The 22,969-nt window shown below is 34.0% G+C and overlaps 1 protein-coding gene across 2 annotated transcripts in view; it reads left to right on the forward strand.

Annotated features, from left to right (window-relative positions):
* Positions 1 to 3,066: 3,066 nt before the first annotated feature.
* The window catches only part of LOC114333148 (esterase FE4), a 71,596-nt gene continuing 51,693 nt past the window's right edge, over positions 3,067 to 22,969 (forward strand). For both annotated transcript variants that reach the window (XM_028282972.2, XM_028282974.2), the window contains exons 1-3: positions 3,067 to 3,275; positions 8,650 to 8,790; positions 10,058 to 10,198. In XM_028282972.2, the coding sequence (XP_028138773.1) occupies positions 3,225 to 3,275; positions 8,650 to 8,790; positions 10,058 to 10,198 (333 nt within the window). In that variant the 5' untranslated portion in view covers positions 3,067 to 3,224. The remainder of the gene's footprint in view (positions 3,276 to 8,649; positions 8,791 to 10,057; positions 10,199 to 22,969) is intronic.

The raw sequence follows: 22,969 nt of genomic DNA on the forward strand, positions 1-22,969 counted from the left end.
GTGTGGAGTATGAAGGGAACCAGTCTCGTTGGAACTTTACCGCGCTGAGCAGATGTGACGTGAATTGTAAATTGTAGAATTCCCTCATCTTCCTTAGTCTCAGCATCCGTATGGCTTGCAAATTGTAGAAGCCTCGGAGGTGTAACCAGAGAAGGTTCCCATTGTTTTCATTCTGGTGGGATATGTTATATGCCATTAGAGTGAAAACTTAGTCTTTTGCTAGCAGTTGCCGCTAGGGCATCTATGCCATTTCGTTCGTTGCAATTCGGGACTGCACGCTGGGGTTTGTTTTGGTTGGATCAGGGAGAGCAGCATATGTGCCTCCTGATGAGAGACTAATAAGTTTCGAAACCGGTAGAGGTGCTTGCAGCACTCTCTGATTGGACTGGAATATGGTTCGGCTGTATTTTCGTTTTGCAACGAAATTGAAAATGGTTATTCATTTTTGATTTACATTTACTCTGTGTGGAGTATGAAGGGAACCAGTCTCGTTGGAACTTTACCGCGCTGAGCAGATGTGACGTGAATTGTAAATTGTAGAATTCCCTCATCTTCCTTAGTCTCAGCATCCGTATGGCTTGCAAATTGTAGAAGCCTCGGAGGTGTAACCAGAGAAGGTTCCCATTGTTTTCATTCTGGTGGGATATGTTATATGCCATTAGAGTGAAAACTTAGTCTTTTGCTAGCAGTTGCCGCTAGGGCATCTATGCCATTTCGTTCGTTGCAATTCGGGACTGCACGCTGGGGTTTGTTTTGGTTGGATCAGGGAGAGCAGCATATGTGCCTCCTGATGAGAGACTAATAAGTTTCGAAACCGGTAGAGGTGCTTGCAGCACTCTCTGATTGGACTGGAATATGGTTCGGCTGTATTTTCGTTTTGCAACGAAATTGAAAATGGTTATTCATTTTTTTTAAAAAAAAAAAAATTCAAAAAAAAACTGTTTAGAAAGACGAAAACTGGTACATTTATTTATATTCCAGAGATAAATCGATTTCATTAATTGCGAATTTCTAGTACTGGTCATAGGCGTCCGTTTTGGGTAGATCAACTGTTATTTTATAGCATACCTTTATTGTCTTGAATTTTTGAGCATTTTTGACATTAGATTATTAAATTATGAGGTATTCGAGTACTAAAAGTTACTCTTACTTTATGTTGGTAAAATACTTCGTTTTTTGTTGAAAAGTTCTATCAATTTTTTTCAAATTCCAAAAACGAAAAACTTTCAAATCGATTTTTCTAGAAAACGGTGTATCCTACCGACTTAAAACAAGAGTACCGTTAAGTAATAGAATACCTCACAATTTAATAATCCGGTGTCAGAAATGCATAAAAGTTAAGGACAAAAAAGTTATGCGATAAAACACCCGTTGCTCTACCCAAAACGGACGCCTATGACCGGTACTAGAAATTTGAAATGGATGGAATCGATTCATCTCTGAAAAGTAAATACGCATACCAATTTTCGTTTTTCTAAATAGAAGCGTTCTAGAGGTATTTAAGAAAAACTAATTTCATGACGCCATTTTCAAAGAGCTCTAGCTCCCCTAAGAAACATTTTCGGACTAGATGAATTAGGCTGAATTATCTTAAAATTATCTAAGGAATCTCCTGTCTTCGTTTGTCGGTAGAGTTTTTGGACACCCTGTATATGATTGTTTAATGAAATTTTTCTGTGAAACTAAAATTAACCTCTAAACTTTTAATCCTGATATTTTGATATATTATGTTCATATGAAAAAAGAAGAAGATGTATAATGGAAAAATGTGGTGAGCAACTTGGACAGTCCATAGCGGCCAGCTGCGGCTTTTGAACTGAGTAGAGAGCTGTGGAAGAGTTTGCTATGGAACTCTAAGGACCTCATTGTCTTCTTTATGTATGAATAGAAAACAAAAAGTTGTGACTGGCTAATTGACACCCAACGCTATGCCATAAAAGAAAAAAAACAATTCATCTGTTGTTACTAGTAAAACAAAGATCAATTGTCAGGGGACCCATAAACATTACCATTTCTTCTTTGAGTAACATGAAATATGCCATCTCTTTCCTCAATTGTGTATGATGTGTATGATTCTAAAGTTACCATGCTCATCTGACTTTATGAGCACTAAACATCAGTTCAGAGGTCAGTCATTCACTTCTGCAACTCAACATTACTGAACGACTAAGCCCAAGAGAGCATCACGAAATATTTTGAACATATATATTATGAGAAAGAATAACGAGTCGCTCAAAAAGCTAATAATTAGTATCTACAGAAAAGAGTTGCAGGTAAAAAAAATAAATATCATAACTAGCAAGCCCAAGAGGAATTTATTTACATCATACTGACTAAAATCAAATAAAATAAAAAAAAGAATGTGTGTGCACTTTGATCGCACGTAAGAAGTTATACTTCTATTATGATATAATTTAACTTCATATTATGATTTCAACGAAATCAATATATCCATTTTAAACAGCTTTTTGCATTGTATTTAAATATTAAACTAATTTTAGAAAGAACTAAAAGAACACCAAAAATTTTACAAAAGAACAAAAAATATGACTTTGTCCGGATTTGAACGGGGTACCTCCCGATCCGTAGCCGAATACTCTACCGGTGAGCTACCACGGTTGTGTATGTGTATACATATACATACAATCATTTCTCGGACATAATTATAATCACGGTGACAGATAAATTAATTGAAAATAAACATTTTTAATCATACTTATTACGAGGGAGACAAATCCACAGACACAAAAATTATAATAAATATATTTGCTAAAAACACTAATATTCTTTTCACGCACACCTTATTTGCGCTAAAAAACCTAAAAGATGTAGCGACTAATACCATAATGTCGGTGTGCGTATGCGCCCAGAAAAAATAAAATTCACCCTCGTGCCTAAAGAAGTATAACTTCAAAAAGGTTATTCGCCCATTTTTAATCTGCATTTTGCGAACAGTTCAGGAGATCACCCAATTAAAAACGTTTATACTATAATTTAATCTTCTCCATAAAATTAAAAATATAATATTTAGTTATCAGTATGATAATAAGATGATGTGAACGATGATTTAACGTAAATGCAAAAAAACTTAAAATAATTACATCAGCATATTTATATCACTCTCGCAAACAGTTTTTCGTAGTGCAGTTACTGCACTACGAATGTGCAAGTAGTTTCTATAACATATATATTATTAAAAAATCTTCTGAAGTTATATAGGTAACATGTATCGGTTAATTATTTGGTTTTTGTGCTTTGGAATGGGAATTTATGGGGTATGTATAGTGTATTATTATTATTATATTATTTATTCGAGAAATCTTTCTACATTAACACAATTCATCTGTAAATTTAAATTCCAAAAGTTAAGAAAAATAATACCTACAGAAAAGAGTTGCAGGTAAAAAAATTAATATCATAACTAGCAAGCCCAAGAGGTACGCCAAGCCCATCATACTGACTAAAAATAAAATAAGAAAAAGGTTGTTTGCCTACTTTTAATCTGAATTTTGCGAACAGTTCAGGAGATCACCCAATATAAAAGTTTATACCATAATTGAATCTTCTCCATAAAATTAAAAATATAATATTTAGTTATCAGTAAGATAATAAAATGATTCGAACGATGATTTAACGTAAATGCCAAAAACTTAAAATAGTTACATCAGCATATTTATATCATCCTCTCAAACTGATTCGTATGTAGTTGCTATAATATTTAATAATAATAGGATTTTTTTATAATATTAAAAAAATTTCTGAAGTTATACAAGTAACATGTACCGGTTAATTATTTGGTTTTTGTGCTTTGGAATGGAAATTTATGGGGAATGTATTATTGTGGATCAATCTATCAATCAAAGATAGAATAAAATTTTTAATTTTTTTTAATATAACGCGGGTACATAAATTTGATCCACCCTGTACATTGATTTTTAACTATTTATTATAAGTAGTTTTTAAGAAGTGATTTATCGTTAGTAAACTTTTTCCCTGAAAAATAGAACACATTAGGAAAGAAAGTGATATGAATAGACCATAATTGTTCAGGGTATTTGGAGATTATAACGATGTTTTGTTATGCACGATGACAAAGCCACATTAATTAGTTCTTAGGAAATTAGTGTAAACAAAGTATGGAATTTTAAATATGTTTGTTTAATGATAGAAATATTTAGATAATTTCCGGAAAGTCATAAGTTTGGGTAGGAATATTTTTGAGAGAATGACTGTTTTCAAAGAAAAAAAGGAAGGTGGGGAGATAAAGGTTTCTGATTGGCTAGGCACTTTGGAATGAGGAAAGTTTTGTTTGAATGTGAGATATTTTTGGAAAGAGGAACTCATTATGTTATTGGGATCGCTGAAGAGCAGTTTTCGTGGATAGTTAGATAGCAAGTACCAGTGGGTGTTTTTGATAGTGGAGAATAGAGCTGAAAAGTGGAACGAGAGACAGATCAAATTGAGACGAAATACCTCTTTGATTCTGTATTATTGTGAGAAGGAGATGGGAGAATTTTTGGAGTTGGTGTTTTTGTTGGAGAATTGGTGCTGGTATGCTGATAGATTTGAAGCTTGAGAACGGAGAGGGCTTTGATGGGTAGCCTAACATAGTTAACGAGGGAGAGCTGTTTTGGGTCAAGTGAAGACATCAGAGTGAGTGAAGCAAAAGGTCAGTCAATTTATGTGAAAGATATGTTTATGTTCGGAAACTAAAATTTTGAGTAAAAGCATATGAATACCTAAATTTGTTGGTTTAGCTTGTTTTATCAAAGTCATCGGGAACAAACCGATAAATTGTTTTTTTAACTAGAATAAATTTAAGTGGTAAAAATTTCATTCGGACAGCTGTGTCCACAGGTTTTAAATTTGATCGATTTTTAGAGTATTGATTTTGATAAAATTCTGTATGCTTATTTTATATTTCTATTTAATTCCTTTTCCTAATATTTTTCCCGATTAGAACCAACTAAGAGATACTGAAACCACGAGAGAAGATAAGTATAACATAAAATAATTTAGATATTTTTTTGTATTAAAAAAAGGCACCCTGAGATTTTTTATTAAGTTTTTTTGTATGATTTGCGACAATTGGATAAGTGATTAAATAATTAATTGGAGTAATCAAATAAAGATTAAGTGATAAAAAAGTAATAAAAAGTAGATCTTAACAGTATATTGTATTTATTATTATATTATTTATTTGATCAGTCTTCCTACATTAACACAATTCATCTGTTGTTACTACTAAAACAAAGATCAATTTTCAGAGGACCCATAATTATTTCCATTTCTTCTTTGAGTAAAATGAAATACGCCATCTCTTCCCGCAATTGTGTATAATTTGTATGATTCTAAAGTTATTATGCCCATCTGACCTTATGAGCACCAAATATCAGTTCAGTAGTCAGTCATTCACTTTTGCTTGGGCTAAAGTTTGCCTGATGATTATTACCACTAGTCAATTGCATCGACCCTGTGAAGTGAATACCTAAAAGATGCCTCCATCTTCCTTTACTGTGTCCGTATTTTTCTCATTGGGCAAATTAATTGAGTTGGGTTTATTAAAGTTATCTCTTTTGAGGATTCTGTTAACCTCGACGATCTCAGGTACACTTTCAATATTGTCACAGGGTCACATTTTCCCGGATTTTGATAGCGGATTTTTTGTAGGTTTTCAGTTTAGACTTAGGTATGTGTTTCCCAATCACCTGATATTTTTGTTTCTCTTCTAGAGTCAGACAGCTGCTCAGTAAGATTCGTTCCTTGTTTTAAGATCCCTTTTAAAATATTCTCAATTGGTCGACGTAGGGTCTTTATAAACCTTGGTTCCAGTTTGATTAAATGTATCTTACAGAATATGTACAGCCGGACAAATGAAAGATTACGCATAAACGATCACATCAATCATTTATTTTGTATTTTCTCTCTATTTCTATAACAAACTCTTTACTATAAAAGATACATAAAGACAAAAATTAGATCTCAAAAATTAGATCTTGACTTGGCATTCGCAAACTTCCATATAATATTATCACAATTCAGTTTCTCCAGTTCTTCATTTTCTATATACAATAGTGATAATGCGTCTAGGTTTTCTTGACCCAAATTTCACCTTAAATATGTTTTTATTCTTTTTAAAGCCGAAAAAGACCGTTCGCCTGACGCATTAGAAATTGGTAGCGTCCAATAAAGGACCCCGCAGAAACCTTATGGGAGATGGCTCTCTGTTAAATTATCTGAAACTTTGGATTCTGGTAGTCCTTGTTGTGTAGAACAAAAGATTTAGTGGGCTCGTAGCTCCAAAAAATCATGGGTTTAAGATATAAGCCTCTGAAATTATAGGTACAGTGAGGACGTTTGAGTTGAAATAAATTCATTTTTTCGAGAATGGGCAACTCTGGAGATAAATTACGAATCAGGCCGATTTTTATTTTTAAATTATAATGTTTTGGCATATATATCATACTAGTGACGTAATCTATCTGGGCGTGATGAAGCAATCGATGATTTTTTTAAATAAAAATAGGGGTCGTGTGATAGCTCATTTGAAAGATTATACAATTCTCTATTCACTAATATAAACATTAACATAATTATTTATACAGAGTGCCCAAAAAAATGTTTGAATTAAATTAATTTAGACAAAAAGAAGAATGTATATAATTTATTTAAATCGAAATACGTTTTACTGCTGTCGGAAAACAAAAAAAATGTTAATTTGAAAAATACACATTGCTTTTCGCTTAAAATAAATGTTCAAACTGCTAAGCGGCAGGTGGGTGGTAGCTTTAATATTGAATTTAAGCGAAAAACAATATGTATTTGTTTATCAAATAAACACTTTTTTCCTGTTTTCGGAAAACAGTAGAATGTATTTCGAATTAAATAATTTATATACATTCTTCTTTTTGTCTCAATTAATTTAATTCAAAAAAATTTTTGGGCACCCTGTATAAATAGTTATGTTAATGTTTATATTAGTGAATAGAGAATTTAATAACCTTTCAAATGAGCTATCACAACATAACATTTCAAAAAATCATCGATTGCGTCATCACGCCCATATGGATGACGTCACTAGTATGATATATATGTCAAAAAATTATAATTTAAAAATAAAAATCGACCTGATTCGTAATTTATCTCCGGAGATGCCTATTCTCGAGAAAATGAATTTATTCCAACTCAAACGTCCTTACTGCACCTACCAGTTCAGAGGCATATATCTTGAAACCATGATTATTTGGAGCTACGCGCCCAGTGTGAATTTTGTTCTACACATCAAGGACTACCAGAAACCAAAGTTTAAGAGCATTTGACAGAAAGCCATTTCCCATAAGATTTCTGTGGGGTCCTTTGCAGTAAAGTTAAAATATTGGGAAAAGTTGTTTTTACATCCTGGAAGAATCAAATTTTTCATAGATTGTATGATGTTTATTCAAATTTTGGCATAACGTTACAAAATGGGTAATTTCATTATGCAAGTTCTCTTCGGTTTCATCAACATCGTTTTTATATTTCTCAGATAAACTATTAATTGACGTCTTGACTTCTTCTTTATCCTAGATTAAAAAAACACCTAAAAGCTGATGTTACATCCTTGTAGCATTCAATTTGTGATTCTGAAAACAGCGACTAATTTTCTAGACTCTAGATTTTCTGCGACAGCGATTTTTCTGTCACTGCGACTACAAATCGCAAGTGGAGTGCTAGCCTTAGAGTCCACTGTATAATGCCAAATGGCAATTTTTGTAATCGCTTTACTTTTGAATGTTTGCTTTACCTATTGTTTGGTTATTGACATTTTCGAGAATAATCTATTCTTTATTTATAAATTAGATTTATGTATAATCTATTTTTGTCTTTCGTTTAACTATTTTAAAAGGACTTATTTTGTTCCTATTTTAAACGAACTTATTTCAAAGCCGAAAAGTGAGATAAATTATTATTTAAGCCCCACAATTCAAAATGAAATTATTAGAAACTAAAAAACTCCGTTTGTGCGATTATTTTGAATAAAATTCGAGACATTGCCATTGATTAATGACCTACACAGTTTTTACCCACTACCTGGGTAAAAGGGCCCCACCACAAACACTGACACGGGCCCCTGTGGGGCTAGGCTACGGCCCTGTGCATAGGCGTGAAGAGATGTAACAATAGAACAAAGGCGTTTGCAGTGTATTAGCGTATCTGCGTATGAGATTTTTTTCTGATAGTATGTAAATTATTAGCGACTTTATTTTTTTATAATTAAAAGGAACGGGCCCGTCCGGGGCCCGGGCCTCTGGGCGGCTGCCCCAAGCGCCCAGTGGATAAACCGGCACTAGATATAAAAAATATGAGTATTAATACATCAAGCCCTGATGCAATTATACTTTACATGTTTATCAGTATGTCCCACTTCTGATTTTCACTGACACATCACTTCAAACATTTATCAAACAACCATTTTTTTCTATTTGTTGTTTAATCCCAAAAATTTGTATTTCCAATCTTTTTTAGAAAATGTCTTTTATTATTTATTTTTTTATAGTATCAATGCGACAAATAGTTTTATCCTAGAGTGAGATAAATGCAAGAATTTCTTCATAATTAAATTTATCATAATATGAAATTATCTGTAACTTTTGTTTATTTTACACACAGGCAGAAAACGATGACACTATTATTGACATTGTTAACGGTAAAATCCGTGGACAGGTAAGAAAATCATTCACGGGAAAAGATTTTATTGCTTACGAAGGAATACCCTATGCTGCGCCACCTACAGGACAACGAAGGTTTAAGGTAAGCCCAAAATATGCACTTCTACTTATTTTATTGCGCAAGAAGATTTCTATGAAATCTGGAAAATTTATATTTTTTCTAAAACATAATCATCATGCCAAGCAGTAATGAAGAAATAACAGTTATTTATCATGGATTCGGACCTAATCCGTAGCCAATAATTTATTCTAAAATAATTTTATTTGATGTTTCGATTTAAGGGGATGAGTACGTATTTTCGGCTGCAATGCTATTCAAATGGGGATTCATTTTTTTCGGATCCAGAGAAAACTAATAAGTATTTTTGAAAAATAAACGAAGAATGAAAGATTACGTTATTAGCGAGGGCCGAAAGTCCCTGAGAATTTCTATAATGTTTATTTTACTAAGTTACAGGGGTGAAAAACAAAGAGAAAATTTAGTGTGATTTTTAATATAAAATATCTCATTCAAAATAAACTTCTCATTTATTCTAAGGGACTTTCGGCCCTCGGTAATAATTTAGTCTTCCATTCTGCCTTTAAATTTTTCAAAAATATTTGTTGGTTTTTTCAGGATTCGAAAAAAATGAACACAATGAACGTGGTAGTATTTTCCAAATCTATCTTTGTCTTACAACGCACTCAGTCGAATAGAATATTGTCAGCATATTGTCAGTCAAACAGTGACAATCAGTGACAATTTTAAATATTTGACATGGCATCGGGAATATTTTGAGTTGTTGATTAAATGAATAAATTGATATATTTATAGTGTATCTGATAAATAATTGATTTAAGACGTGAACTTAATAAAAAGTTATTTATTGTGTATTATTTGTGGAAGATTCAAGCAGAGATTCAAGCAGGATAATATATTCTGTGATCCAAGTATTTTGTTGTTAAAGATGTTTAAAATTGTAAGCGCTCCATAGTAACAATATATTATTAAAAATCACTTTAACACTTTTCCCCTTTTCTCGATTGAGTATTAGTTTTTGTTGTACATATAAATTATTGCAATCACTGAATACATAGTTAGTGAAAAAATTATCACATTTATTAACTGAATTAATAATTTGCAATTATACAAATAACAGTAATCCAAGAACATTCAAAAGCCATCTCTTTAAGTTAATGATGACATTTTCAACTAGAATGACATTATATAGTAATGTTTACATAGCCATACTAGTGTGAATTTTACTACACCTAATTTGCCGTGTAAGGACAAAAAAAATAGGGATAGCCGTAAAATATTTGCGAATTATGTACTGATGGCCTTAAACATGATATTATTTTTCTTTTAGCTTCCAAAAGAACCTAATAATTGGACTGGAATATTAGATACTACAGACAACACTCAGATCTGTTCTCAAGTATTTCAAACTAATCCTATAGCTATCGTAGGAACAGAAGATTGCCTATATCTAAACGTATATACACCAAAAGTAAGTAGCTACTCGTATTATCACAAAATAGATGATTTTATGAACTGGGAAACATAGACTAAAATAATTATCGTAACACTTTATAGATTTACCAAAAGAATGTCAAGAAAAAATTTCTAAAAGGTCTTGCAGGATTACCCCACACCCGCTTACATTTTTCTATACAGGCAAGGATCCCTACAGTGAGGACTGCTCTGTAAGCCAATGTAGTATTGGCCTTATCTCGCCATTACGATATATTATGTACTTATGGTAGGGGAGCAAAGTTTGCTAAATGTGCAGTCACTCGGGCGCTTTGGGGAACTATTGGGATGTGAAGAGTAGGTTCTAAAACCAAAACAAAGAAATAAAATTTTCCATTTTAGTGGGGACTTGTCCATTTGAAATTTAAGTTTCCATTTCCAACAATCGTTTTTTAGATTATAGCGCCATCTATCCATAATTCGAAAAAATATTTCGAATAAAAGTTACTTATTTTTACGTAGGGAATCTAAATCTGCAATAAAAAATGGGGGCTCCCATTTAAGGTTTTAAAGTAACCCCCACCTCACCTCCGTGGGTGGTCGTGTTTGGTGCCATTGTAACCTCGGAAACCTCTTTTGGATGGTGCTAGAAAGGTCACCAATGGAGACACTGCGACAACAGCCAGATGGTAGGTGGAAAGCGAGTCGTGGGTTCGAAACTAGCTTTTGGAACGTGGGAGGGAGTCAATAGAAGAAAGAGGTAAAGATAAGACAAGAGAAGGTCGATTAGAGAAGAGAGAGAATCAGAAAAAAAGATAGATAGGTAAAGTTACCTAAGATAAGAGAAGAGATACAGGGCGCCACTTAAATTTTTGGGGTTGCAAGGAGAAAATTAAGGAACCTTAGAAACGAAAACAGGTAGGTAAGGAAAGATAATGAGGTTCTGAGACCAAATAAAAGAAAAGATATAGACAGTTAATTAGTTAATATTTAGCGGTAATTTCTTATCAGGGAATTTATTATGAGTAGATAAATAAAACTAGTGAAATAAATAAAAAACATTATATTAAACACATGGCTCACCAGAAGGGTGAGTCAAAGAAAAACACAAGAAATAAAAAGAAAACAATATACACAATTCAAAACTGCACCAACAATTATTGTGTTGTGGTGTACAGTTAGAAATAAACAATAAATATGATAGAATAAATAAAAGTATCATATTATAACAAAACATGCACAATTAAAAACACAGTAAAGAGAGCCTGGTTATGAATAAAAAAAAACAAATCCAGCATCTATATTGAGAAATCTCTCTTTACTGGTTTAGGACTTATTTCGAGATAACTGATATGGTAAACTTAATGATTGATAGAAAATATAAAGTACAAAGATATAATAAAATCAAATGCAAAGCATACAAAGTTTACTGTTCAAAAATCAAAAACCACCCCGCATTTGGTTTTATAAACAAAAAGCCAATCGCACAGCTATAAATGAATTAGTGAATGTTTGTACTTAGTTTTGATAATGAAAAGTTTTATTAATGAATTAAAGATTCTATTGATGAAATCGCTGATGAGATTCATCGGAGGTTAGCCTTAACCACAGATGAAGACATTTTTGAGGTAGATAGCCTATAGATTGCTCTATTTTTGGAAATAGTTGTAGGTAGTATAATTAAGACACTTACAGTTACTCTGCCTCTTAATTTGCACTGAATTTACTTTAGCTAGTAAGCAAGAACTGAAATTATTTGGTAACTTGAATCTAATCGGATGTAAGATCCAATTACAGATACGATAAGAGAGTGAATATCACTCAGATAAGATATATTGTAGATAAGGTAGATGGTAGATAAGATATCCGGTACTCTAGAGACACACATCTGTACTTCCAGCCATTCAGCCGCCAAGTACTTTTAGCAATCTTTTCAATGCTTTTTCTCTAAAAAAAGGTGTGAGTATGTCCCCTCTCAAAAAAAGTTACATTTCTCAAAAAGAACTGACCTATTTGCGTTTTTAGGTAAAGTAACCGTACATCATACAGATACCGCAAAATGAATTCAAAATACGTAACGGTTGTTTTCAGAAGGGAAAGTTATTCAGCCAAGAGGGCTCCTGTGAAATATAACTAAAACGGAAAGTGACCATAAAACATTGCAATACCATACCGCTTTGAATAGGATGGAATACCTAACGGAATTTTAGTAGTGAACTCCTTGGGAGGTTTATATACGAAACAGATAACAATAGCGAGAACCATATAAAATAAGGGACTTTGGGTTTACTTCCAAAACATTGTATTTTGGCAAATCTGCAATAAAAAAAATGGTCCTGTTTATGTTAATAGACTCAGTTATTTGCATTTGTCATACCGACAACGAATTTGCCAGTACCGTTATGATAGTAAATTTAGCCAACGGTAGTTATTTACTGAAACGCCCATAGGCGTACCCGTAATGAGTACTAGTGGCTTTAAAATTTAATCCAACGGGTAAATTAATTATTACCTAATCCTATTATATAAAAAAATCTTACACAGCCCCCTCCCAAGAGAGAAAACTGGTGAAGAGGAGGGACAGTGGTTCCTGATAAAAACCTAAGGAAACATTTTTTTCTATGCCCTTAAAACTATTCGAGGAACGTGCCTCGAGAAATATATAAGCTATATAACGATATAAAAACGTTATCATTATTAACGAAGGAGATAACCCAACGTCAGGATAACGAAGGCACCTAAAGTAAACGTCAATACAACAGGAATGCCTATCGAAGATATAACATCGAATTCGGTAGTTATGAGTAGTTCGGCAAGATAAATTAGAGAAAGAGATATTTTTAGGAAATCTCTAATTAAAGATACGGTATTACAATGGCTAAATTCACAACGCTCGATAAAATCTTAAAGTCATTGAGATACCTATGCCAAAGTGAATATCATAAAAGGATAAATAAAAACTCAACTAAATGTAAAAAAAGTAGAAGAAGAAGAAAGAAGTAAGTACATCGTTTTCAGTTGATAGCTACGGGTACCACACGCCTAAATTAAATTTAGGGACATAATCGGTTAAGTCACAATCGGGTTGAAGTTAACATACGAAAACTCCCAAGTCATGTCAGGGAAAAGGGTCTGGTAGACAACATAAGTACTAAAAGAAAGAATGAAAGAGTAAGAAGATTTAAGAAGAATCTGTCTATCTTCCTTAAAAGCTCAACAGGTCCCTAGCGAACGAATCCCAGATCATCGTCCTAGCCGTTCCTCTCGTGACAACTAGTAAGGTCAAAACAGATTCCGAAATATGGAAAAAGAAGAATAGAGTTTTACGTCGAGAATTGCATTCTTATGATTCACTCATGTAAGCTCGATTCATCACTGGTTCTATGTCAGATCATAAATAATTTATCGCCATTTAGGGTTGATAAATCCATAAAGGAATTCTTATAAAAAAATTAAAAACTTTAATAGGTAATATAGGAGTTACTGTAGCTACTATATTGATACTAAAATTATAACAACGTGATCAAGGTTATTATAACTGTCACGGTACAGTAAGCAGATGATTTTCCATTTACTGACCAGATAGAGTGCTTTCGTATCGATAGTTTGAGTGGTTTTCCACTTAACGATAATATAGTGAGCAAAGGTAAATGAGTTTTACTCAAACATAATCAAGTGATTTTCCACTTAACGGTAAGGTAATGAGTTTCGTTCAGAGACATATTAAATGATTTTTCACTTAACGGTAAGGTACTTGAGATCAACGAGTGCTCAGCCCACCCGCAGATCGAATAGATAACGGTATTGGGATATTTTTTCACCTAACCGTACTCAAAGATATATGTTACTTTTGGTGGGAAATCAAGGGGGTAGACGAGAGAAAATAAAAGAGAATAATATCCATATGTGAATATATAGATATGCCTATAGATAATATCCGGTAAACAATCTAGTCCTGTTCGGATTGATCATCACTCGAAGATTGGTCAGAATCATCGACATATGGTTTCAAATCCTTAATGTGCCAGTTGCCAGCATTTGAACCATCGGGATTTCTCAACGTATATACGAGGGAAGATAGCTTTTTAACTACCGTGCATAAGATATATTTGGGTGCTAATTTAGACATGAATTTATCAACAGCTTTTGATAGCACTTTATTTCGTCTCCATACCGTGTCACCGACGTGAAATTGTACATCGCGACGACGTAAGTTATCTGTCTTAGCATTGCGTTGATGCGCATTATTCATATTAAATTGTATTTCCTCGAATACTTCACTTAACCCTTTTATTTCGGAAACATATTGATCATGTTTATCGGAGGTAACGGAAGATAGGGAATTATTCTCTGCAGATGAAGAAAAATAATTACCGGCAATAGGGACATACCTAGCCAAATTGAGAAAAGATGGGGCATATTTCGTGACTTCGTGTCTAGCGGTATTGATGGCTTGACGGATTTTTGAAATCTCTTTATCCCAATCGGAATGGTCTTTAATGTAACACCTGATAGCAGTTCCTATGGTTTTATTGCTACGTTCAACAAAGTTGCACTGGGGCGAAGAGACGGCATTAAACCATATTTTTTGGACTTTATACCTATTACATAAATTCTTTAACGAAGAATTATTAAAATTTCGGGCGTTATCGCATATAAGAAATTGAGGGACTCCGAACATAAGAAAAACGTTGTTTTCAAGATAATTAACGATATTTTGCGTTGTAGCTTTCCGCAAAGGATGGATCAACGTAAATTTCGAAAACCAGTCGGTAACAACAAGAAGAAAAGTGTATCCCCTTTTTGAGCGAGGCAGCGGACCAATAAGATCCACGGCAATATTTTGCCAAGGGAACCGAGCGGATTTTTCTCGTCCCATTAAACCCATGGGAGCTAAAGTCGATATCTTTTGAGCTCCACAAGTTTTACAAGACCTAACAAAACGAAGTACATCTTTCCGCATTTTGGGCCAATAGTCTTGAATACTCTTGAATTCAATACTCTTGAATCCGATTAAGAGTTTTGAAATAGCCGAAATGGGCACAGGTAGGGGGATCGTGACAAGAAGTGATAATATCATTTCTTTGGGGTTTCGGTACTAAAATTTTCCACTCTGTATTATTGGTGGAAACCGGTAATTTGAAAGGGATTAATTTATAGACAAAGTCATTCTCGACTTTCCACTGAGGATACTTATTGGGCTCTAATAAAATTTTAGAGCGAAAATCATCGAACCAGGGATCGATTCGGTCCTTGTCGACTTCCAGATAAAATATTTGTGGTTTTTCTAACATAGATTCGTTAGTAAACATGCGACTTAGAGCATCAGGGACGATATGTGAAGTTCCTTTACGATGAATAAGATCAAAATCATGCTGACGTAAGCGCATAGCCCAACCCGCAAGTTTCCCAGAAGGATTGCTAATGTTTTTTAACCACAACAGGGAATGATGGTCGGTAATTACTTGAAATTTGACTCCTTCGATATAAGGACGAAATTTCTCAATAGCGAAAATTACGGTTAAACATTCTCTCTCAGTGACAGAGTAGTTTCGTTCAGCCCTAGATAAAGTACGACTAGCATAGGCAATAACTACATCCGATCCATCGACGGTTTGTGTTAGGACACCTCCTAACCCAGTATCGCTAGCGTCACATTGGATAATAAAAGGCTTTAAAAAATCAGGTTGAGTTAACACAGGGGCAGAGATAAGAGCATCCTTAATTAAAATAAAGGAGTCTTCAGCGGAATTAGTCCAGTCTACGGGCTGTTTCTTCTTTTTACCTTTTAATAGGTCATTTATAGGAGAGACAAGGGTCGAAAAATTATTTATAAATCGCCTATACCAAGAGCACATCCCAATAAATCTTTTAACTTCTGTAAAAGTTTTTGGACGAGGATAATTAATCATTGCAGAGACTTTTTCTATGTCAGTTCTTAAGAGATTATCTCCTACACTGTAACCCAGAAATTTTAGTTCAGACTTGAAAAATTCACACCTATCGACATTGATAGTTAATTTGGCCTCTTTTAACCTATTTTTAACCTCAGATATTAATTTAATATGTTCTTCGAAATTGTCGGAACAAATGATGATGTCGTCAAGATAACAAAATATGTTCGGTTCATATTTAGGACCGAAAATTATATCGACTAATCTCTGTTGAGTTTGAGCCGAATTGCATAAACCAAAAGGCATGAAGGTAAATTGAAAGAAACCTCTTCCGATGACACTGAAGGCAGTTTTTTCTCTCGAAGAGGGATCTAAAGGGAATTGCCAGAAAGCTTTTCTCAAGTCAACGGAACTTATAAATTTGGTACCTTTCAGTAAAGAAAGAATCCTATCAATATAAGGCAAGGGGTACGAGTCTCGTTTACTTACCTCATTGAGAGCTCTACCGTCGAAACAAAAGCGATACTCGCCGTTAGTTTTCTTAACTAGGAGTACCGGCGAACTCCATGGACTATTAGTAGGTTCAACGACACCTAAATTAAGCATTTCGTCCAATTCTTCGTTGAGAATTTTGGACATATAGGGAGACATGGGGAACGCCCGTTTTTTGAAAGGTTTCGCGTCTCCGGTATCAATATTCATTTGGATTTTATCCGTGCGGCCTAATCCATTCATATTGCTAATTTGAGAGAAAGATTCAATAGTGCTAGTCGCGACACGTCTTTGATCGGGACTTAAATTATCGATAGTACATAAAGATACTTCATCCAGTTCATTATCAATATCGGTAAAAGTTTGTGGGTCATTATCGCCGGTAAGCCAAGTATTTTTAGAAAAATCTGTAATAAGATCGAAAGTCTTAACGAAATTGCTACCGAGGATCAATGTATAAGGTAATGTAGGTACAATTAGTGCTTTAATGACATGACAGACATCGTTAGCTAAGATAGGAAGGTCGACTACACCTGTAACAGTGCGATTAGATCCATCAGCTAGAGAAACGTTTTGATGTTGAGATGGATTTACACATAAGTTATTGGATTCCAGGAATACCGTTAGAATCTACTATGGTGATAGAACACCCAGTATCTAGAAGAACTGTAAAATTTCTCGAGAAAATCGAAACAGAAATGTGCGGTCGGGAATCGCTAATTTTATTAATTAATATAGGGGCAATTGTCGAACCACTATTACGATAGAAATGTTTAACGGTCTTCAACTACTTAGCCCACTTATTTTGAACTTTAACGTCGGATTTGCTAGGGCGGAAAGATAACGAGATTGCACCGACAGAACAAACTCTACTAACTAGTTTTTTGAACAAGAACACGTATGGACTGTCATATTCTGTTTTCCACATTTGTAGCAAAAACGGTTCCGTTGTTCCTTCTTACAACGGGAATATGTGTGGCCTACAGTTCGACAGTTCCAGCAGGACTCTACTTTCGAAGTATTTTTATTACTCGAATTAGGTAAATTAGATTCTTGATTAGAGTTAGATGAAGAAGATATGGCATTTGAGGTATTGTTGTGAGAACGACGCTTCGACTGAAGAATATCAGTCTCGACAACAGACACTTTTAAATTTTGGAAGAAGTTTGCCATCAAGGAGGGGTTAGCACCTTCCAACTTCTTAAGAGTTTGAGTTAGTTCACTCACGGTATTAATTTCTGTCAAAGTGACATGAGGGATATGTTCCGGTAAGATATTTTTACGAATAATCCTTAACTTTGTGGATTCGGAACATTCGCGATATAAACGATTAAAAAGAGAGAGCATTTGAGCGGCGAAAATGACGATAGGCTCGCTACGTTTTGGTTGCGACTTTTGATTTGATCCCAAAGGTCTTCGTCGGCATCGGGAGATAGAAAAGTGGATTTGAGGAGTTGAAAAAGTCCATCCCAAGAATTTATAGTGGACTTAATACTGCGAAACCACACTGCGGCATCGCCAGAGAAAAATTCAATAGCCGAATTAAACAGAACGTCTTTCGGAAAATTGCGAGATTCAGACAACTCACTAACTCGTTCAATAAAATCAAAGAGAGTCTTGGGGTCACCATTGAACTTAACATTCCATTTGAGTATGGAATATTTCGAGATATTTCCATCGGGAGTAGAAACATGTATTATCTGTGGAGGCGGAGGGACAACCTCGACAGAAGAAGAACTAGAAGATAAAGGAATTATTTTATCATTTATCTCTTGCTCCAATAACAGACAAGTAGCGTTAGATTCATTGCGGAAAAATATATGTTCCTCAGAAACAGGCTCAGAGATAGGGAGGCGTTCTATTCTACCTAACAAATGAATTATTCTAGACTTTACTTGTCGAACACAAGAGTCTGTTGAGGAACCTTCAAATTCTCCAACTAACTTTGAAATATTCTCGATAGATTTTGTAATGGCGGTCTTTTCATTATCAAAATTTAAGGTATCTAGATAAAACTGATTACACTTATCCCTCATCAATAATCTTTTGAGGATTTTTCTCTTTTCTTTTATTTTTCTACTCGTAACAGTTCCTCTGATTTTTAATTCATAAGTAATCTCCTCTAACGTAAGAAAATTGACTTCAAAATTATTCATTTTAATTCAAGTCCACAGGTAATAAAAAATATAAAAATATGTGGTATAAATACCTCGAAGAAAGATCAGGCTTAATTCAAAATTTGTAGCTAAATATGGAGAAACTTTTGTAGTGTGTTTCCAGAAGGAACGTAAGAAGAAAATGAAGAGTTAACTAGGATAGAGATAAAGCAAATAGAAGGAGAAAATAAATGGAAATAGAACAACGAAAAATGATCAGGGCACGCGTAGCTTGGGCGTTAGATTAATGTATAGAGATAGCTAAGAAAATGATTAGATAAGAATGTATAAAGAAAAGTAAGAAGATAATCAGGCCCCACGTTGGGCGCCATAAAAATGTGTAACCTCGGAAACCTTCTTTTGGATGGTGCTAGAAAGGTCACCAATGAAGACACTGCGACGGCAGCCAGATGGTAGTTGGAAAGCGAGTCGTGGGTTCGAAACTAGCTTTTGGAACGTGGGAGGGAGTTAATAGAAGAAATAGGTAAAGATAAGACAAGAGAAGGTAGATTAGAGAAGAGAGAGAAACAGATAAAAAGATAGATAGGTAAAGTTACCTAAGATAAGAGAAGAGATACAGGGGGCCACTTAATTTTTGGTGTTGCAAGGGGAAAATTAAGAAGCCTTAGAAACGAAAACAGGTAGGTAAGGAAAGATAATGAGGTTCTGAGACCAAATAAAAGAAAAGATATGGACAGTTAATTAGTTAATATTTAGCGGTAATTTCTTATCAGGGAATTTATTATGAGTAGATAAATAAAACTAGTGAAATAAATAAAAAACAATATATTAAACACATGGCTCACCAGGAGGGTGAGTCAAAGAAAAACACAAGAAATAAAGAGAAAACAATATACACAAATCAAAACTGCACCAACAATTAATGTGTTGTGGTATACAGTTAGAAATAAACAATAATTATGATAGAATAAATAAAAGTATCATATTATAACAAAAACATGCACAATTAAAAACACAGTAAAGAGAGCCTGGTTATGAATAAAAAAAACGAATCAAGCATCTATAATGAGAAATCTCTCTTTACTGGTTTAGGGCTTATCTCGAGATAGTTGATATGGAAAACTTAATGATTGATAGAAAATATAAAGTACAAAGATATAATAAAATTAAATGCAAAGCATACAAAGTTTACTGTTCAAAAATCAAAAACCACCCCGCACTTGTTTTTATAAACAAAAAGCCAATCGCACAGCTATTAATGAATTAGTGAATGTTTGTACTTAGTTTTGATAATGAAAAGTTTTATTAATGAATTAAAGATTCTATTGATGACATCGCTGATGAGATTCATCGGAGGTTAGCCTTAACCACAGATGAAGACATTTTTGAAGTAGATAGCCCATAGATTGCTCTATTGTTGGAAAAAAGTTGTAGGTAGTATAATTAAGACACTTACAGTTACTCTGCCTCTTAATTTGCACTGAATTTACTTTAACTAGTAAGCAAGCACTGAAGTTATGTGGTAATTTGAATCTAATCGGATGTTAGATCCAATTACAGATACGATAAGAGAGTGAATATCACTCAGATAAGATATATTGTAGATAAGGTAGATGGTAGATAAGATATCCGGTACTCTAGAGACACACGTCTGTACTTCCAGCCATTCACCCGCCAAGTCATTTTCGCAATCTTTGCAATGCTTTTCTCTAAAAAAAGGTTGGAGTATGTCCCCTCTCAAAAAAAGTTACATTTCTCAAAAATAACTAACCTATTTGCGTTTTTAGGTAAATACCGTACATCATACAGATACCGCAAAATGAATTCAAAATACCTAACGGTTGTTTTCAGAAGGGAAAGTTATTCAGCCAAGAGGGCTCCTTTGAAATATAACTAAAACGGAAAGTGACCATAAAACATTGCAATACCATACCGCTTTGAATAGGATGGAATACCTAACGGAATTTTAGCAGTGAACTCCTTGGGAGGTTTATATACGAAACAGATAACAATAGCGAGAACCATATAAAATAAGGGACTTTGGGTTTATTTCCAAAACATTGTGTTTTGTCAAAGCTGCAATAAAAAAGTGGTCCCGTTTATATTAATAGACTCAGTTATTTGCGTTTGTCGGACCGACAACGAATTTGCCAGTACCTGTATGATAGTAAATTTAGCCGAGGATAGTTATTTACTGAAACGGCCATAGGCGTACCCGTAATGAGTACTAGTGGGTTTAAAATTTAATCCAACGGGTAAATTAATTATTAATTAATCGTATTATATAAAAAAATGTTACACCATTCGATAGATTTTTCAAAAATATGTGTATTTCAATTTTTCGATCTGATGTACATTTCGCGAAATATCGCGGTATTCTTATTTACAATATTAAATTTACCCCCACCCCTCTCCGGGGGAAGTCGTGTTTGGTATCATTCGATAGATTTTTGAAAAATATTGAGTATTAAGTATTTTTTAGTTTTTTGATCTGTCATTCATTTCGCGAAATATTCGCTTTTTTCTTGTGAAATTTTGGGACTCGCCCATTTGTTTACGCCTTGCTCAAATCGTCAGATTTCTGAAATATATACACTATTTTGCATGTACTTACCTTAATTTATCTTAATCTAACGATTTCGAGTTTTTCTAAGGAGAGATTTATTTTTCGGCCTCCCCTTAACGAAGTCCCCTGCATTAAGAGCCAATTTATGGTAGAGGTACATTTTCAGGGTACAAGGTTTCTCCCCATGTAATAGTCTGACGCCCTCGAGTAACTGCAAAAATCCTCGCTTGGGCTCCCCCACCATTACTTTATAAGGGGTACTAAATTTACTAAAGAGTGGCAAGAAAGTAGGTCTGTCATAGATCTTCCTAATTTAATATGTTAGTCTGATAAGTAAACTCCTTCACCGTTTAGGGTAGAGTTACCTCCAAACAAAATATTAGTTCTAGAAAATCTGCCTTCTAGACAGCTGTAAAGACGCTGTTTTAAAATTACTCATATGGAGAAAAATAATTTGCGACCTCTTTGATAACAGTATTAGTTGAGAAATAAAACATCGAAGTAAATATGAGAAAATCTAGATAAATATTATTTGACCAATACTTCTTCAGAGTGCAATGTCAAATTTTGGTTCCATGAATTTCTCTAGTGATTGTATATCTACTTAGATTAACCCGAATTGGATGGCTGACCGATGCAGTTACGCCGGAAAATTGAAAGAAAATCCACGAAACGGTTCTTGCTGATCGTAAAGCAAGAATCATATTATCCGTTCCAGCACGTAGCGTTTCGTTTCCGAAAAATATTGATTTTAATGATTTTAAATATGAACAATTCATACTGTCCGTACCGTATAGTATCAGAAAACTCTTTGTAAAATCAGGTTTTTCGGAGACTAGGCTACGTGCCGGAACGGTGCGGGCATGATAATATGATTCTTCCTTAACCCTTAACTACACGCGCATCAAGTTATAACATAACTACACGCGTGGCCTACTTTCTACGCCACAAGAAAATACACTTTAAAACAGCGGATTTGTTTATTTTTTTTAAATACCCTTAGTTGTTTGTTATAAACCTTATTCGGCATCAGTAAATACTTGGAGTTCCTTCTCAGTAAGCCAATTGGGATTTATAACTGGAATCATGGAATAACTGGATTTCATGATAAATAAAATTACTAATAAAAAATTTTTTGAAATGTGATTTTTTACAGGAGAAAAAGTATTGTTCATAAAGGAAAATATATTTTGTGTCATAATGACTAAAAAACAGTTGAAATATTTATTTATATTACTACTTATATTAATATAATCGTGGCGTATATTGTCCACCACCGGAAACAATAAATAATAAACTGTTAATTACGATCTTCCCAGAACGCCGATTATAACGAACCTAAAATCAAATTGTAAAACACTTTCCAGTGCTAGGTTAGAGAGATAAACTAGGTCAAAAATTAAATTTTTAAATATACTTGCAGTAGAATTCTTACATCTGGCGTACAAAATACGCCAGCGCGTGTAGTTAAAGGTTAAAGGTGAAAGTGCGTGAATTGGCAAAGGCCACAAGCATTAGTGAAGAGCACACTAATCATATTTTGAACAAAGTTTTGAACATGAAAAATTATGCTGGCGATGGAAGCGGCGTTTGCTGATCATAGATCAAAAACATGATCCTGTGACTTATTCTCAGCAAAGTTTGTACCTTATGAAAAGCAATTCGTCGGACTTTTGGCATCGATTGAGATTGAGATTTTGGCAGAGAACAGAATGGACGCACGGCAGTGGACCGAAGTC

The sequence above is a fragment of the Diabrotica virgifera genome, chromosome 5 (assembly GCF_917563875.1).
Source record: "Diabrotica virgifera virgifera chromosome 5, PGI_DIABVI_V3a".
NCBI lineage: Eukaryota > Metazoa > Arthropoda > Insecta > Coleoptera > Chrysomelidae > Diabrotica > Diabrotica virgifera.